The sequence below is a fragment of the Rousettus aegyptiacus genome, unplaced genomic scaffold (genome assembly GCF_014176215.1).
Source record: "Rousettus aegyptiacus isolate mRouAeg1 unplaced genomic scaffold, mRouAeg1.p scaffold_m13_p_8, whole genome shotgun sequence".
NCBI lineage: Eukaryota > Metazoa > Chordata > Mammalia > Chiroptera > Pteropodidae > Rousettus > Rousettus aegyptiacus.
The window spans coordinates 65,402,174-65,421,925 of record NW_023416311.1 but is presented as its reverse complement, the minus strand read 5'-3'; the positions used below and the strand labels follow the sequence as shown (position 1 = coordinate 65,421,925).

Here is a 19,752-nt window from a genome sequence, read left to right as displayed (position 1 = left end):
TGGGATGCTGGGCACTGCCTGTCAGCTGATTCAATCCCATAAGGTTCATATATCATTGTCTTCATTTTGCCCGTGAGGAAACTTGGTATCAGAAATGTAACTTGAGTTACCGCTTGGAGGAGCCAGGACTCACACCCAGGCCTGACGACTCCACAGACAGTGCTGTGGGTAACATGAGGTTGAGGGAAGAGCTTGTCTTCTTGCGGCGAGTGGTAGGTCAGTGTGCCTGGAGTGCGGCTCGCATTCAAGGAAACAGAAGGAAACAAGACTAAAAATGGAAAACGAGGCCCATTCTTGGAGGGTGTTTCCAGCCTGCATAAAATTTGCTCTTAGAGTTTGAAAATACCAGTGAGAGTGTGTAAGCAGAAGTGAAAGCTCAGATTTATCTTTTAGAAAGAACTCTGGCCACCTAGTCTGGGTTGGAGGGAGTTGGGTAAGACTGCAAGGTAGGGTCACAGATTTATCCTCACTACACTTAAATGTGCAAAGAAACTATTTTTCTAAATTTGACCTGCCTTTTCCTTAAGACCCCCCCTCTCTCCACTTGTAAGTGGAGAGAGAGAGAGAAAAAAAAAAACTGCATTTAGCTGAGAGTGGTAAACTCAGTCCGCTTCGATAATGTAAAAGGTCTCTTGGTAATTCATTCTTCCCTCTGTATTTTACTAAAATGGTGCTTCAGTAAGCAGGGCTCACATGTCCTCAGGGTGTGTGTGTGTGTGTGTGTGTGTGTGTGTGTGTGTGTGTGTGCGCGTGCGTGTGCGTGTGTGTGTGCGCGCGCACGCGCGTGCTTCAGAGGTGGGCTGTCTTTGCTGGTGCCAGCCGTGGTCTGGTGGTGTTCTGGCTATGCCTCAGGCGTCCGTTAGCATCTGCCGCTGAAGTGTGTGGCTGCTGTAACTTGTGGCCCACACTATCGTTCAGGTCAGGACCTGGTTTTCTATTGCTTACGTGGTCCCACCTTAGCCCTTGCTGGGCTGCAAAGCTCCGCCCCATGAAGTCTGATGGTGTCCTTTTCCCCAAATCCTCCACGGTACACTCGGGAATGTCCACACCACTTAGATGCTAGGGAGGCTCTGGATAGCTAAACTCAAAACTTAGGCCCTTTCTTTATCTACCTGCTGTAACACCAATTTTACTGATTTATATGATATGGTCACCACCCATTGGGTCATCATTCCATGTTGTCATGAGGGTTGGGGTGGAGCAAGAGGATATTCTGTGGGGTGACATTCTCTAGCTCCTCAAAGGGAAAGTGATACTGAAGATCCTTGGCTTTTGGCTTTGCCATAAACCCTTTTAACTCCTTACCCTTTGCCCCGAGTGGGGAGAAGCTGTATCATATGGTTCTTTGCCTCCTTCTGTTTTCTCTATCTACATAGGCCACTTCTCTGTACACTTCCTGTGTTTCCAGCTCACTGGGACTTCTTTTGGTCATCCTGTCTTCCTTCAGGAGGGACCATTAACCTCCCACTTAGGGCTATCGTAACAGCCAGGATACTGGGAGGGAGAAAGACCAGCTATAAGATAAAGGAACCTCAATTGGACAGTAAGTCAAAGTTGTCATCCTGTGAGAAAGCTGTTACAGGAGTCTAGGTGAGAGATAATAAAAACCAGAAGAGAGTCCTAGGAAGGAGCATTGGCGAAACCACATGTGGGGCTGATGGGAGGGAGATGTCAACGGTGACTTTGAGGTTCCGAGTTGGGGCAACTGTTGGATGAAGGTGCACTTGACACAGAAGAGAGGAGGAGGAAGAATAGTTGTTAGAGCAGGGGGTAGAAGGAGAGGCATTAGGGGGTGGAGGGTAGTGAATTTGGTTTTCGACATGATTGAAATACTATCTAATGGGAGAAATATGGGGCTGGCACTTTAGAACTCCTCTTCATCCCTACAGTGGGACAGGTTGGTAGACACAGAGTACCATCAAGGGTGTCCGCTGCGACTTTCGATCCCCAAGGAGACCTCTAAAGCCCCAGGTCCAACACCTAGATTCATGGTATACAGTGTTCATATCAGAATGAGGCCAGAAGATACAAAGGAAACTTTGATGAGTGGCTAAAAATAAGTAATTTTCAGGTTCATGCAGAAGCAGTGTTTAATTTTTTGTGGTTGAGCTGAATTTGTTAATTAAAATCCTGGAAACGTAACATGTACTTCTCAAAATTCTTTCCATCATTGTTATGCCTGAGACGTGGCTTAACCTTTGGATGTACTCTGCTAATATAATTGCCTTGCTGTCTTTTAAAGGTAGCTTTTCATTGGGTTCCTGAGCAGCAGCTGCTGTTAAGGTGCCGGTTGCAGTCTTTCAGTAGGTTGGGCTGGTTCATTAATTGTTTCCTCTTCCTGGAATGAGCACTTGGGCTTGGATAGTAGCAAGCAGGTGCTGAAATGCCATCACTTATAGCAGTGGTCCTCAACCTTTTTGGCACCAGGCACCAGTGTGTCTATGAAAATCTAATGCCTAATGATCTGAGGCGAAGCTGAAGTGGTGATGCTAGTGCTGGAGAGCAGCTGCAAATACAGATGAAGTTTTGCTAGCTCGCTGGTGATCACCTGCTGCTGTGCGGCCTGGTTCCTAACAGGCCATGGACCAGTACTGGTCCACGGCCCAGGGGTTGGGGACCCCTGACTTATAGGATTGCCCTTTAAGACACTGATTTGTTATTTTATTGAGTTTTGACTCTTTTCCTCTCAAATTTAAATGGACCCTTATTGAATATGGTGCTAAACTTAATTATTCCCCTTCTCAGTGGCCTTTTCATCAGGTTTTTTCCCCTTAGTCCATAGCATTTAGTCATCTGGCTGGACAAGAGGCTTAAGAACTAAAGACAGCTTGTCATTTATGGGGCTCAGGATTGCCTGTGTGGAAGTGTAGTTGATTATCACAGGCATGACCAGGGTCCACAATTGGCCGATGATTTAAGTCTCTTAACTGTTAATTTCCTTTTTTGGTAAATTTTATCTCCAGAATTATTGTCCTGAAGGTTTTTTAATTTGCTTGAGTATGTAACTGTCACACCAAATACACAGAAATTTTGGGGTGGGATGGGAAGTTGGGACAACAGAAAGAACCCCGTTTATTTGTCTTTGGTTCTACCTCTTAGGGAAGTTCTATGGGGCTCGTTACTTTCGTTCCCCAGGATGAAGTCTGGGCAGGCCCAATGAATTTTCTGATCATTCGCATCATGAAAAGTTCTCCAGTCACGTTTCCTTCCCAGGCAGTCTCAGTTTGGTAATGAATATGTTCAGTCTCAAGCAGACTTGTTTAAAGTGAGAGCTTCTCCTGCCCCTGACTCGGACTACAGATTTAGTTTGTCAAATTTACCCATCCCCTGACCCCCGTACGACCTATTCCACAACAACAGCAAACCTATTTATTGAAATACATTGAGATTATAGATTTACTTTTTAGAGGTGATAAACATATTTTCTTGGATTTATCAGTTTTTTAAAAATATTTCTTTGCTATTGCAAATGCTGTGTTTTCAAGATTAATTTTCCTGTTCATTGCTATTATATCAAAGTGCAATCATTTTTTGTCTATTGATCTTATATCCAACAATTTGGCTTGATGTTCTTATTCTAATAATTTTCAATGAATTTTTAGGTAATTATATCATCTTTGAAAATTGATATTTTTCCTTGCTCTTCATTTCTTGTACCTTTTTTTCTTTATTTTTCTGTGTTGCCCTTCAGACAGAATTGGTAAATAGAAGTGATGATAATTGCTATCTTTTTCTTACTTTTGATTTTGAAGGAGTTGCTTGTAATAGTTCATCATTAGGTAAAATGTTTGTAGTGAGGTTTTGGTAAATATCATTTATCAGGGTCAAAAATTTTACTTTCTGGCTTGCAAGGAATTTTAATCTTGTATTTGTGCAAATTTTATCAAATAACCTTTTCTGCATCTAATGAGGTGCTGTGGGTTAACTCTTACTGAGTGTTAAGATGGAACCTATGATATCTTCTACATGCAAAGTCATTGTCAACTAGACTGGAAGTGATATTTCATTTTGAAATATGATTTAAATAATGATATCATGCACTTTGTAAACATATATGCTTTGTAGGGAAATACCATGTTGTTACGATGTCGTGCTTGAAAAATAAAACTCAACCTTGTTTGTTTTTCTCTCCAGTATTACTTTACCGTTCTTTTTGGCCATGAAGGTCAGAAACCACTGGAGCTTCGCTGTGAGGAGGAACAGGACGGTAAAGAGTGGATGGAGGCCATTCATCAAGCCAGGTATGAGCTCAAATCTTCTGTGTGACACTGGATTGCGGGGGTCTTGCATTGGGCGTTTCACCGTTGGCAGTAGTTTTGGAAGAACTTGTGATTACAAGATGGATACCTCCTCCTTAGTCATGTGTGAGATGATCCTTTGAGCTTTCTATGACTGTTTTCCAGTCAAGCTGAAAGGTAATAGATATAACAATAACAAGAGTATTAGGTCACTTTTGTGTATTTGTTCTTATGTGCCAGGCACTGTTCTACGTGCTTCTCAATTGAGGAATTTGTTAAATATATTGATTCACTTATCCTTTCAACAGTCTCCAAGAAGGGCATCATAATTACCCCCTTTAAAGATTAGGAGACCGAGGCCTGGAAGGGTAGTTTGCTTGCCTGAAGTCACAGAGCTAGGAAGTGGGAGAGCTGCGATGTGGACTCAGCTGAACTCGCATTTGTAAACCCTGCCCTATGCAGCCTGGTTATCAAGAAAGGCGATGCCAGCCTCTATCTAAGGAAATAGAAAACTGTGATTTTGCTTCCTCCTGAGAAATACCAATAAGTGAAAAGGAACGCACTTGGCCTCAAAAGGCATCTGGAAATCCAAAAGAGATGCAGGCAGACCTCTCTCCCTTATTTTTCATATTTGATTCCAAAGTCCCAGCCATTATGCTTCGAATGGCTCCCATACTTTTTGCCTGCCCCTTCTGTAATGTAGGCTCTCGTCACTCTGCAACCCCGTGCTTATCTCCCCAGGGTTTCGGTGGCAAAACTCAAGCTTGGATGTGTTTTTTTCCTTCATCTGACATGCCTTTCCTTCTAAATATCCATTCATGTCTCTACTACCCTTTCCCAGAACTATCTCTCACAAGTCAGTTCTCATTGGCCTTCTTCTCCAATATTCTACGACTTAGTACAATTTAGTTTGTTTTGTTTTATTTTTTACGTATTTCATGTGCGTGATTTCTGTTTTTTGAGCTGCACCTTGAGAACGAGGAGGAAGATGAGGACGTCTTCATTTCTGAATGAAGCACAGCCTACTTATAGAGTAGGTGATCAGGAAATATTTTCAGTTGGATTATAAGAGAATGAGAATGTTCTGAGTGAGTTTAGACAGTTCTTTGAACCCTTGAGACTTTTTCTCCGAAAGTCTCCCCGTCCCTTCCTCTAGCTTCTCCAGCTTTTCTTCAGTTACTTTTTATTCACCACCTCCTCTGTGCCAGGCAGCACACTAAGTGCTTCACATACTTGGTGTTTTTCATTCCTTACAACTCCCCAGGAGGAAATTATTAACCCTTTTTTGACAGATGAGAAAACAAAGGTTCATGATCATTAAGCAGACTGGCAAAATTTAACACACATTTGTTAAGCTACAGAGTTGGGATTCAAACCCAAGTCAGTCTGACTTCAGAACCTTTAATCAATGTTCTGTATTACGCCTCTCTTTGTTATTGTCTCTTTTTCTCTTTAGTTCTTCCCTCTTTATTTCTTTTCCTCTTTCTCCCTTCAGAGATGAAAGTGGATTTTTGTGAGGTCAGTGTTGAGAGTAGAAGATGTTATTTTCAAAACATTTTAGTTCCTTTTATTTCTTTTCCTTCAAAATATTTCTCAAGAATTCCTGGGATTGGTGACCAAATGTTGCTCTCCAAGTGGGCCCTGGGGCAGCTTGCTGACATTGAGATCCAGGCACACTGTTGAGTCGCCTTTGCTCTCAGTGGCTCTGTCTTAGGATTTTGCTCCAGACTTAAGACTAATGTAGAATAACTTGCTGTAGAAAGGTCAGGCCTTCAAAGCTGAATGAAGGATCAAGTTGGCAAGATAGAGCCCTTGAGTCATTTCTAGACACAGCCTTTGTCACCACTTCTATTCCTTTTCGCCTGGGAATTAAAGTGAAATAAATAATTAAAAACCTTTATTTGCTTTTTCATTCCAGAAAAGGCAAATACCATCAGTAGCCTAAATGCCTTTGTAGTTGCCATGCAGATATTGTGGTGAGTCAAATACAAAGTATAAGTTCATTTAAAAATGGTTAGATTTCAAATAACAGATTTTTTTTTATATCCTGAAAATTTTGTCATATATGTGGAAGTGAGTCTGTAACTATTTGGTATTGATTGACATGTGAGCAAAACCAGGGCATGTGTGATCTTGTCAGGAAACATAGACTTTAGAAACTACTTTAGTGATTCAGGGGATGGAATGATAAAAATTCTCTTCTCTTTTGGATTTGAAGATTTGGTTAATAATTGATCTTTGTTCCTGATGTCATGACTTTTTGATCCATTAGATTTGTTTTTCCTTTAACTTGAGGCCCAGGACTAGGTTCTCTGATGACTTCCTTTTAATCTGACTGCTTTATATCTGAGTTCTTGTATTTGACTTTTTTTTTTTTTACATTGAGATGCTTTTTAAATTTTTGTTTTTTAAATCAGGGAAGACAGTAACTTTTTCTTTTAGTTTCATTATGTTGAGTTTTTGGTGTAAACTTGGATCTGTGAAATTCATCTTGACTTCATTTATACATGAGCAGAGCCAGAAAGTTAATGAAGCTGATTCAGAGAAAGGATTTGTGAGCCATATTTGCTTGGCATTGTGCTAATTAAAACACTGATTGGTTGACTAAACATTTCACCTTTAGAGGACAGATTGATGGCATTAATTTGATACTGCCGCCTTTTTAATAGAAAATGTTCAATATTTATGTTTTTATTGATCCCTGTTTTTCAAACTTTGAGCTTTTGATTAGCTGATGACGATTTTAGCTTGAGATGAGTTCTTTTCTGAGCTACAAACCTCCTGCAGATACTACATAGAAACAAGGACTGCTCAGAATTCCCCTGTTGGTCACTGCTATTTTCCTGGGATGGCTTCTCAGTACCAGCCTGGAGGTACTGTCTTGGTGTGCCGTGAAAGTCGCATTCTTGCTGCTGGCTTTTGTACTTTATTGCTGAATCTATGTGGCCGAATTTGCCTTTGGAGGATCTTTGAATCATTTTCTGAGATGTAGAGTTGCACTCACCCTTGGACCTAGTCCAGGGAAAAATCTTTTTTGGAAATGAAATTCTCATTTGATGCTTTGACCTGGTCCAGGAAGCTTGTTTTACAGTTTTGCTTGAAGTTGGCCAATATTACATTTCAAGAACACTGACACATTTAAAGATCATTTCATCACATATTACTGGCACCAGTTCATGGGAAGCTGCTAGCAAGACTCAGCCTTGTTTTTGTCTGGATGAGGTGAAGCCAGAGCATTTTAATAGCAATGAAGTCTATGCTTATTCCAGAAATGGTATGCTAATTGAATTTGGAACTTTGGACATTCCCAGTAACCTGATATTTTGTCTTTGATCTCTTAGCCATACCTATTCACCATGGTTAATTTAGTTGTAGACATTAAGACAATCAAAAACACTAACCCAGATGATCGTAGGTCCTTAGGGCTCATTGGTTGAAAGACAATATCCATCGCACTTTGTCTCCATGTTTCACCTACTGGAACACTGACCAAGTGAATGAAGTCTTGGCAATTAAAAGGTAATCATGATCTGAAATTGGATCCAGGTGTACCTCTTCCAAGGCTCTTCCCATTCTGACCTGGAGGACCTGGGAAGTTGGGAAGAGAGGTGGATGGTGTTCCAGAGATTTAGGGGTAGACTTAAAGGATTTTGTGACCCCCTGGAAGTGTATAGCATAGACCAGGGAGGCATCTCACACACCTCTCGGGTCCCTAGCTTGAATGTTGTCAACCTTCTCTCTGTCATCATTTCTTGCTGAGAGGAGAAATGCTGACATGATGAATGGGAGCTGGTCTATGGGGCACTGATGATGAGTGCTGGCCAGGGAGGGATTCTGCAGGGAACTGGAGGGTGTGGTCGCTTGGAAGCGATAGTAGGACCCATGCGATACTGATGGATCTCCCTGCCCCTTGGTATATAAGGTGCGAGAAAATAACTGTTGGGGGTCTCTGCAGAAGTAAGGTGTGTCCTGAGGGAAGAGATGCTTTGGGTTTCTACCAAGGTTGAGGTCAGGGGAGGGCTTGTGAAAAGTTGGAGACATAGAGAATATTGTACCTGGTACCGGGTACCATGGAATATGCATCACGTTCTTTTTCCCTGCAAAGGTATGGATTATGCTTTCAGTTTTTAAGACTGCCCCACTATCTTTCTAATTTCTCCAGCTGACACTATGTTCAAACCCCTGCCTTGATTCTCTTTCCTCCCCTCAGTGTGTACCTGTGGCAGGTGGATTTTAGTCTTGCCTTTATGGGCAGGGCATTCTCAAGGGGAAAAGGAATTGGACATATGCTTCCATTCCATAATGCTCATGTCAGATCTAGTTTGGCAAGGGCTCGACATGGCCCTTTTCTTCACGCCGCCTGTCTGGAGCTTGATGAGCAGGGAGACTTAATCCTCCAGTTAAGTCTTTCAATTAAACCTTGTCCTCTTGTCCACTAGAGAAAGCTCTAATCCAGCCTCTTGGATTTGTCTTTTTGATTACGTATGCCCAGGGCAGCCTCTTGTTCTCTCTGTCTCTCTGTCTCTCTGTCTCTGTCTCTGTCTGTCTGTCTGTCTCTTTCTCTCTCACTCACTCTCCCTAACACACACACACACACACACACACACACACACACACACACACGCACGCACCCCCATGGTAATTGTACCACTCATTCTTTTTACTTGAATATAAGCTTAATTTAGAGGCAAGTGTACAGTATAAAATTTGTCCAGCACTAAAGGCCACTGTGTATATCATATAATCTCCATCAAATCAGCACTTCATGGAAAGTACATGGAGAAATACCTTACAAATCAGAAAAGAACAATTACATAGAAAAGCTGGAAATGCCTCATATATCACGGCAAAACCACAGGACTATAAAATCAGAAATGGGTAGTGAAGTTGTAGCCTAAAGCAATCCTGCAGCCATATTTTGTATTCCTCTTGTAACAGTAAGAGTATCACTACTATCAAGTTGAAAGTTTGGATTTTGTTCACTTGAGATATTACATTGTTTTACTAAGAACTTCTGCCAGGACTTTGCCTTCAGATTTGCCACAATGAAAGAGAATTCCACATTTTCTTGCCTTAGAGCCTGCACAGTGCAATACGAAAGAAAAGGGCTGCTATGTTTTTGGACTACGAAAGATTTCATTTGATTGGATAGTAGACTTTGTTTTCTGTAGGGAAAAGTTTTGGCTTAAATTTTCTTACTTCCAGCCCTTTGTTATTACTTTTACCTATCAGTTATCTTCCTTATTCCTCAATCTTTCTGCTTCAAATGCTTGTCTACCTTTTGAAGTGTCCAGCTTACGCAGCAGTACGACCTTGTGTCCACATTCACAGAGCAGGTGCTCTGTCCTCACCTCCACACCAGCTCATCTGCCAGGGCGGGGTGGGGGGCACCCTCATGGACTCTTTGCCACCCCCAGGAGAACCACCTCTGGTTCAAAGCAAATCTCTAACCTGAGCCTCTTCTCACTGATTTTATTTGCTCCAGTAATTGTTCCATTTCTCTCTTATATTTCCAGTCTGCTTACCCTCCTTCCACAACCTTGGCTTTTTTCCCTATATTCTTTGATTCTCCTTCCATCTCTTCCACCTTAAAACAAAAAATTAAGTGCTTGCTTTGGCAGCACATATACTAAAATTGAAACAATACAGAGAAGATCACCATGGCCCTTGTGCAAGAAAGACATGCAAATCTGCGAACCGTTCCATATTTTTCTGGACATGTGGTGATCCCTTCTTTAGGTATATAAATGTTGAATAACTGTGGTGTATATTTGAAACTCATATGGTATTGTACGTTGACTATATTTTAATAAAAATCTTTAAAAGAATTAGAAATCCTCCTTTGGCTCTGAACCCTCCTCCAGCTGCTGTCCTCTCCTGGAGAAATGGTTTGGTGGTTCGCCCTCTGTTCATCGCTCCTTCTCTTTTCAGCCTTTTGCGATGGGTTTCTGTCCCTTCTCCACTGAGAGTGTTGTCACCTGGGTCAATGACTTCCAAGTTTTTTTTCCCTATACAAATTCAACTTTCTGTTTATATTTAATACTTATTTTTGAATTATACAAGTAATACATAAATGCAAGCTCTCTCTCAAAAAAAAAAAAGAGAAAATTCAAACAATATTTTATAGAGTAAAAAGTTATGGTCTCTATTCGTATCCACCCCAACCTCTCTACCCAGGGCCTTTTATTTCCTCAAAGGTATTTATAGGTAACAATCCGGTGTTTAGTTTTTCTATACATTTGAATATGGATAAATAGATAATATAATTACATGTTTTTTTTCTTTACTATTCATTTAATTCTCAACTTTCCTTTTACATTAATTTGGATGTTTTTCTTTTTAAATATCAGTATATAGAGACCTAAATCTTCTCTTAAAATTCTCTTTCCTTTCTCTTCTACATCACTCCTGGTTCTCCTACTACTTTGGTAAATTCTTCTCATGCTCTTTCACGGCCCCTTGTGTTCTGTCCTCTTCTGCAGGGTTCTGTCCTTGTGCCTCTTCTCTCCCCACTTGGCACCCACTCCCAGGGCTCTGCTGCATGGATAGAATCACCCCTTCTCCATGCTTTTGTTATGCTGGTTACTGTGCTACACGCGCCATGTACTCGGCGTTTAATAGTCACAAGAGCTCAGGAAGCAGGCGGTGCTGTCCTCATCGACTCTGAGATCTTGCAGTGGTCACACAACCCCTGAAAGCCATCAGTCTAGTAACTGGCAGAGCTGGAATTCACATCCAAGTCAGGTCTGTACACTTAACCACCAAGATATATTGCCTCCAGCATGGGGAGAAGCTGACAAATATGCAAATATGCATTTTTCTATCTTAAACTATTCATTTATCACATACATTTATCATGTGCTCAGAGTTTCTTGATACTAAGTGAGTCCAAAACCAAATTCATATTTTTCTCCAAGTGGCTACTTGTCCCCTTCTTCCAACCGAGGGAATAGTTTCCTATACACCCAGTCACTGGAGCTAGCAGATGTCATCCTGTACCCCCTGTCCTCACTGCTCACATCCAATCAGCTGCCACTTGTGGATTCATCCTTCCTTCATATGCTATCATTAGAACAGGGAGTTTTACTCTTTACATTTTATTCCTCTTGTTAATCTCTCCTAACAGAGATACTCGAGTTTTCATTCATTGTAAAGGTGACAGCTTAGGAGAGCACAACTTGGCTATAGAGAGAGAAGAGATTAATGGGGGCGATGCAGTGATACCTCACATGAATGTGATACCTGAAAAACATTGATATTATCATACCTCTGATATGAGAATGCTGATTATCAAGACTTTTCTCAATAAAATTGAGCATGGTCCTGGGGCTAGTAGCAGTTTTTCTTCAGTTACTTGTTGTATGACTTCAGTTTGAGTTTTTTTATAGTTCTTATGTATATTTCATTAGCATATGTATATCTAGCATATTATATAGAATATGTTTATCATATATGTCTTTCATATATGTATCATATATATCTATTAGTAAGTATGTCTTCAAGCAAAGTAACTAGGATGAGGTTCTGGCCCATGTAATAATTCTTTGCTTAGCTAAAAAATTTTTTACCCTTTTTAAAAAATAATTAAGGTTTATGGTTTTATATTGTGTCTTTTCTCTAGACTCTTCAGGATTTTATTTGAATGTTTCCATTTCTCCTGTATGGAATAGAGGAATAGTGGTGATTTGATTTTGATTATAAATATTATATATGTGTGTATACATATATGTTTGTGTGTGTGTGTGTGTGTGTGTGTGTGTGTGGACTTGCCATCTATTGGTGCTCAATAGAGAGCTGGTTTTCATCATGTTGATTTATATGGTTTAATGTTCTTATTTCCCTCAGCAGTGAGAAACCATTTTTTCCCCTGGTGGCCATTAAACTAAGTGAAAAACCAATAGAACAGAAATAATGAATAGATTAGGCAAAAAAATCTTAAACTTGAGCATCATCTAGCAACTGGAAAATTTCATCAGATAAAACATGTATTGGGAATACAGTAGAATAGAAACACCAGTGCTCTGAAAATTCTTCCGTTGAAGGGAAGCCATGCGTGCGTGTTCAGTCGATTTGGCACAGTCCTGGAGTAGACATTCATTTACTAGTGAGGAGGACATAAAGGAAGCTTTGTGAGATAGAGTCGAGAGGATAGCTCAGTAAGAGTAGTAATCTAAGGACACCCAATGAAATAAGTTGAAAAACTTTAAAATTGTAAGAAATGAAAACTAAGTGAAGAAAAATAAACCTTGCAGAATAAATCATAGTAGATGACTTTTTTTCATTTGACAGTGACCTTTCACTTGAATGACTGTTTTGTGCCAGGTCCCATGTCAGCTGGACCAATCTTTAACACTTTTGCTTGGATTATTGTGGAGCCTCCAATGCTTTTCCTCACTGTAACCCACACTTTTGTCTTTTTCCATAAGAGTGGCCAATGGGATCCAGATCTTGCCACACCTCTGATCACAGCTCAGCATCTTACGCAGGGTGAAAACCTGAGACTTTATATTGGTCCACAGAGCCCTTTGTGGTTTAGAATCATGTTCCCTCTTCTACCATTATTATTATTACTTTTTATTGATAAAATTTAAACATTTACATCTGTGCTCTAAGTTTAATTCAGTCTCTGATGATTCTGAAAATTACAAAACAATAAGGGGCATTTACATCACAGTTATACAAATATTATGCGTTAAAGTGTCAAGGTTGGCGTTTGGTTCCATGAAGAAAAAAAGGTAATCATGTGCAATTGAGGTTTTGCTCCTTGAAGGAGAATCTTGCCTGTTTGTTAACTTTTAATTTCTTTCTAGCTTTCTTGACTTCATCTGGCTTGTATTCTTCCATTCCAAGTTATCTCATGTCTTTGTTTTTGTTTTGTTGGTTGAAAAACCTCATAATTTTTCTCCTATATCAAGTGTGGAGGTTAGTAAACTGCTTTCACTTGGAACCGGCACTTGATCAGTTGATCAGTTGCCTGGGGTAGGAATTTTTTTTTTCCTCCTTCTTTAATTCCCCCTTTCCCACTACTTCCACCCCTGACCTATGGGTGTTGCCATTTCCCCTAAAGAACTGGATCTCTGAAGGCGGGGTCATCTCCCACAAGCTCGTGGTGTGGCGTACCTGGCTCACCTGGCGCACCTGGGATATGGTCCAGGGCTCCACCTGGGGCACGAACCCAGAACCTTCTGTGTGTAAAGCAGACATGCTAACCACTACACTATGGAGCCGACCCTGGGGTAGAAATTTAAAAATATTTTTCCTTCAACTTTCTATTGTGATCTAGCATTCCAGGTTATCGATTGGGAAGTATGTCAGCTTGATTCTCGTTTTCTTTAGATAACTATGGTTTTTCTTTGGAAGCTTTTATAATTTTTCTCTACCCTTAGAGCTCTGATATTTCACTAGGATATGTCAGGATGTGAAATGTTTTCATTTACACCGTCTGGCATGTGGATTATCTTTCCTCTTTGAACTATACCATGTTCAGTTCAGGGAAGATTTCTCCTATTTCTCGATTATTTCTTTCTTATCACAACCTAAGTTTCTCTCCCTTCAGGAATTCTCATAAGATAGATGTTAGACCTCTTGAATTTATACTCCATATTGCTCAGTTTTTCTTTCATATTTTTAATCTCTTTGTATTTTTCTTTGTATCTCTCCAACCACCCAGCTTAGTTTTTGGGCATACCTGGTTTATTGATTAGCACATTCATTGACTTGTAAAATTTTAATAATCTTTTTTTTGTTTTCAAGGGCTTTTCTTGTTATCCAATTAATTCTTTTCCAGGGAAGTCCCTTTTTGCCTCAGGGCTCCGATATAATTCCATCTCTCTCTGAAGATAATAAATCTCTGTTGCCTGAATTAGCTTTGTTTTCTCTAGTGTCTTTCTGTTTGTTCATTTGGGGCTATATTTATTATCTATTGCTGCTTAACCATTTGATTCACAATGCTTGAAACAATAAATAATTTATTATCTCCCTACAGTTTCTGTGGGTCAGGAATCCGTGGATGATTGAGCTGGGTACCTCTGCCTGAAGGTCTCTCACAAGGCAAGAATAAAAATGTCAGCTAGATCTGCAGTCTTATCTGAAGGTTAAACTGGGACAGAATACACTTCCAAGTTCATTCATGCAGTTGTTGGCCAGATTCAGTTCCTTAGCATGTTAGACTGAGACCCCAGTTCCTCATCAGCTGTTGGCCAGAGGTCTCTGTCAGTTTCTTTCTCTGTGAACCTGGCCACAGAGCAGCTCACAACATAGTACTGGCTTCTGCCAGAGCAAACCAGTAAGATAGTAGCCAGGGATGGCAAGCAAGATGGAAGCCAGAGTCTTCCTATAAACTAATCCTGGAAGTACCATTCCATCACTTCTGCCATAATTCTTCATTAGAAGTGAGTTACATAGGTCCAGCTCACACTCAAGAGGAAGGGATGGAATGAGGACATAAATATGACCAGGGATCACTAAAGACCATCCTATGTGCTGTCTACTGAAAAAAACTCTTTTTGAGGGAAAGAGGGTTGGTTTTCTCAAGTGTCTAGTGATTTTTGTTCTAATGAAGGACCTTGTGGGTTATTACAGGTAGCTGGCCTGGGTTTACTCTGTGGCTGTGAATGCAGGGTCTGTATCACATATGTAGGCTTTCTTTTTGGGTAGACAGCAGGAAGGTAGGCTGGGACTTCCCCTTGTATGATTCTGTACTTGTTAGTATGCATGGGTGAAATCTGTGACTTGTTACCAGCCACCAGTATATGGCAAACTTGCTGGGATGGTCTCTCCCTTGATTTAGTTACCTTATATAACAACGGAAAAGGGATTTTGCAGATGTAATTATGGTCCTAAACCGGTTGATTTTGAATTAATTAAAAGGCAGATTTTCCTGAGTGGGTCTGACTTCATCACATAAAAAGCCTACAGAGAGGGACTGGGGCCTTCCTAAAGTCAGAGACGTTCTCCTGCTGGCCTTGAAGAAGGAAACCACATGAGTTCTACAGCTGCAAGAAAATGATTTTTTCTAATAACCTGAATGAACTTGAAAGTGGGTTCTTCCTTATTCAAGGCTCTAGGTGAGAAGGCACCTTGGCCAAGACCTTGATCGCAGTCTTGCAAGACCCTGAGCTGAGAATTCAGGTAAACTGAGCCTGGACTCCTGACTCATGGAAACTCTGCGTAGTACATATGTGTTTTAAACCACTAAGTTTGTGCTAATTTGTAACACAGTAGAAAATTAATGCAGTGTACTTCTCTTCTAACTCTTCTCAGTACCTTTCCTTTTTTGGTTCTCCCTTGTGCCTGCAGTGGATGCCTGGAGTAAAGTCAAGCTCTGTTTTCTCCGAGTCCAGCTTCCTCAGTTAGGAGCCTTTTTTAGGAAGGTGGACCTTTCCTACAGAGAGCAGAGCTTCAGTTGTGACTTGAGGGCATATCACTGCTGCCAGTTGTATCTTTTTTCATTTTGGGTGTTGGGAAAAAGAGAAGCCTAATTTCCAGATGTACCAAAAGCACTTTAATGAAATGCCCAAATGATCAGCCCCTCACCTGCAGTCCTGTTCTTCGTATTTGTAGATTTGAACTTGAGGCTTCTCTGGCCACTCCTGGTGGGAACCATGTTTATATGCAAGGTGTCTGCTGTGTGGTTTCCTCTAATCTTCCCACCTCTCTGATGCCACTTTTTTTTTTTTCTTCATGGAACTTCATGGTCTGTTGATGGCATATTTTCCTGTTTTATAATGCCGTTATGGTTTCATTCACACAGAAAACAATTTTCACAGCATTTCGATGGGACCTTGCAATTGAGAGGCTAATGTCAGTAATGAGTCTGCATGAACTCAGCTGCACATCCTGGTTGGATTTTTTTCATTTTATAAGAGAAAATAAAATAAAAATACTGTTTTTATACCTAATGCTGATCTAATATACTTATAATAAATTTGGCATATTTCTAGTAAAATTGATGAGGAAAGGCAAAATTTATATTATAAAACTACCTTTCTCATGTTCTATTAATACTTCTTCCCTTAAAAATTCTCAAAAGCACATTTCTGTGAAGACTCAGCTCTTTTTTTCTTCTTTTCCCTTCCTCTCACTTAAACTTACACAGCTTTTCTTTCTATTCTCTTAAGATAATTTAATGACTTAAAAATATTGCTGACATAATGTTTTTTTTCCCCTAACACTAATAGCACATATGATGTAAGTGCTGAGGATGTTGAGATAATTGAACTAAAATTGTGATTTAAGAATTATCTTAAGACTCCTTTACTTCCAAGTAACAGAGGCTTATTTCAAATTTCAAATTAGGTTAAAAAGATAATTTATTAGTTGGAAACTGTAATATCTTATTGAACCTAAGGATAAAAATTATATTCAGATGTTATGAGAGTCTGGAACCAAAACTAGAAAGCCGACAGGAACCAGGTAGTCATTACTTTTCTGTCTCAGACTTTGTTTCTTTTTCTCTGCTGTTCTGAACATGTGCTATTCTTTTCTCTCTTGGCAGACTCACTTTGTTTTGGCCCAAAGGTGGCCAAATATAGCGACCCAACAGTGGCAACCTGAGTTTCCAAGTTGATATCATTCCAGTTCAAGTAAATAGATCAGAAGCACAATCCCAGATTCTAAGGAAAAAATCTAATTGGTTTAGCTTGGGCCAGTTATCTCTTTTTAGACCAGTTTAATGTGGTCACGAGGGCAGGCTTTGTGGTGCAAACATGGCTGCCAGGGCCCAAGTTCCCAAAAAAGTAAATGAGTGGAAGATGGAGCAGACATCTTAAAACATGTCTGCTGCAACATTCTCACTTATATCCAGTGTGCTATTTCTCATTAGAGATATGGTTTAGCTTGTGATTAAGAACATGGGCTTAGGGTCAGACAGACCTTGATTTGAATCCCAGCTCTGCCCCCTACTAGTTGTGTGACTTCTTTGAGGACCAAAGTCTTTCTCTACACAATTATGATGATAAAACCTACCCTCTCAGGTTGCTGGGTAGATAAGATGAGAATGTATATGATACATCTTACAAACTCAATAAATAAAAACTATTGTTAATTATCGCTATTATCATACCATTTGGGAACAGTTATGTGACTGGAGGAACATACATTTTACCACCCTGAATAGTGCAAGAAGATCTGGAGACAAAATTTTAGATGCCACAGAATGACATAATCAATAAAACTCTGAGAGAGTTTGCCTTTACTACATTTGGTAAAAAAAAAAAAAAAAAGGACATAGGTTGGATTGCTGGAGTTACAGCCCAAAGAATCTATACTTTTTTTTCCAGAATGAGAACTTTTCTTCTGTTACTTTTGGAAAGAACACATTCACAATGTCCTTTTGTTGCCTTCTAGATAATTTATTTTGCAACACATTACTGCACAGTTGTAAATAACTTATGTATTGTAACATCACTTCAGTTATGTGTAAAGAAATAAATCAATTAATTTTTTAAAAAAAGGTAGTCAGTGGTCTTGAACTGTAAAGAGAGCCAAGCAGGGCTGGTGGTTTCTGGTACAGTCATTAAAGTTGATGGTTGCTACATTTATTCTTAGTGGCAAGTCTATCCTGATTGGCTAGTGCCTTACCTTGTGAAATATTTTGAATATCATTCATGGAAACCAAGTATGTGCCATCAATTCAGAGACTTCAGTTTCTTTGTTAAAAAAAAAAAAAAAAGATGTATTATTTTCTTTATAAAACAATAGATTTCCTTGGCACTTCTCTCACTTATATGATAAAATTGTGGTGGCAGCCATCATTAAATAACCTTTAGGAAAAAATATGTAAAATGATAATCATTCAAATTCTGTATAGTTAAAGGATGCCAAATGTAAGCCAAAAGTTAATGTGTATGTAAAGTAGAGTTAGCCAAATAAACTATGTTCATGGCTTCTTTTTAAAATGTCGTGTGTGCTTTTCTATAGCTGAACAATATCTCAATGACTAACTATAATTTTCTCTCAAGTTATGCAGATATTTTGATTGAGAGGGAAGTATTAATGCAGAAGTACATTCATCTAGTCCAGATCGTAGAGACAGAAAAAATTGCAGCTAACCAACTACGGCATCAACTTGAAGATCAAGATACAGAAATTGAAAGACTTAAATCAGAGGTATTTCCCAGTTGGTGGATTCTTTCTAATTTTTTCATGTTTATTGTCATGCCTTCATGATTACTTAAGGCTGATCAGAGAAAAATTTTAATCCCAAACTTAGTTCCTCTGCCATCAACACATGTTGATGTTAGACATGATTCATGTTAGACATGAATCTAATGTCTATTTAGGATTAGGTAAGTATACTTCAATAAAATATCAAGATTATCGGCTATTTTTTTATTATTTGTGTTCCTGATGTCCTTCATTTGATCAGGTATTCAAGAATTGACTATAATATTTAATCGTTTCCAGATTGATGCTTATAGTAATAGTAATTGTGAGTCTGTCATAGATTCAATTAATTGTCATTGTCCTTGTCCCAATGACAATTAAGGAATGACCAAAAATGAATTCAGAACAACTTAACTTTTTCTAGATCTAGGGAGCCCAACTGTCTTGCCTCTAGAATTTTGAAAATCATGTTTGTGTAAAGTATAAAGCATTTAGCTTGTGATTTGCTAGGGTGCATTTTTTCCTGAAGTTCGAATCCTGCTTCCTTCCACTTCTTCCCCTACCTCTTTGAGGTATGAACTTCTCAGGCCCTGCACCACAGTTAGTGAACTTGATGCCAGGTGAGAGTAGAAGGTTGTCATGGAGTCTGTGCCATGGCATTGTGCCTGGGTCCTGCCTCTCTCTGAGGTGCCTCTGTCTGTATGCAGAAAGGTATATACATATCTTTCCTTGCTGTTCTGTTATTCCTCGTGGGAAGTGATCAAGAACTAAAGAATTGAAGAGGAATGTAGAAAACACAGTTTTCCCCTTTTTTCTAACCAGCAGTAGGGTTAGTATCCTCTTAGATTCAAAGAGAATTACAGGACAAATGAAACTACTAATTATATTCTTATTGGCAGACACAATTCAGGCTTCTCAGCCTTGGCAACTTTCTTGTCACTTTCCCAACATTCGACATTTTCTCCTTCATTTCTCATAGCTTCCACGAAGACATACACTGAATCCTGTGAGGGGTTTTCACTGCCCCCTGCCTGTGTACATGACCTCCACTGGACAGAGCATGGGTAGAAACTGGTTCCATCTGGGATGTGCTTGCTTCTCTGGTGGTGATAAGTTGCAGACCGTATTCACCATATCATTAGTGTTGTTAACTTCCCGATTCAACCCTGAAATCTGATATAGTGAAAACAACAACAGAAAACTTAACAAACCTGCATTTTGAAAGACTATATCAGGCACTGTAATTTAAAACAAAATTATTATGTTCTTTCTGTGCCACAGCTAGCTAGAGCAGATGCTTGTCTGCTAAGTGAAAGAGGTTGGTATTTACTCCGCAAGAGAAACTCAGCACCAAGCGATGCTCCCCAGTATTTATTTGTGTGTGCTTATCTGTCTTCTTTTTAGTCTA

The 19,752-nt window shown here is 39.7% G+C and overlaps 1 protein-coding gene and 1 non-coding gene across 4 annotated transcripts in view; both read left to right on the top strand.

Moving 5' to 3' along the window:
- RASGRF2 (Ras protein specific guanine nucleotide releasing factor 2) overlaps positions 1 to 19,752 on the top strand; it is a 191,714-nt gene that overhangs the window by 49,930 nt on the left and 122,032 nt on the right. For all 3 annotated transcript variants that reach the window (XM_016123395.2, XM_016123415.2, XM_016123406.2), the window contains exons 2-3: positions 4,135 to 4,241; positions 18,200 to 18,347. In XM_016123395.2, coding sequence (XP_015978881.2) covers positions 4,135 to 4,241; positions 18,200 to 18,347 — 255 coding nt within the window. The remainder of the gene's footprint in view (positions 1 to 4,134; positions 4,242 to 18,199; positions 18,348 to 19,752) is intronic.
- LOC118607162 lies at positions 9,844 to 9,950 on the top strand. Its single transcript, XR_004952708.1, has one exon. It is a non-coding gene; the product is annotated as a U6 spliceosomal RNA (small nuclear RNA).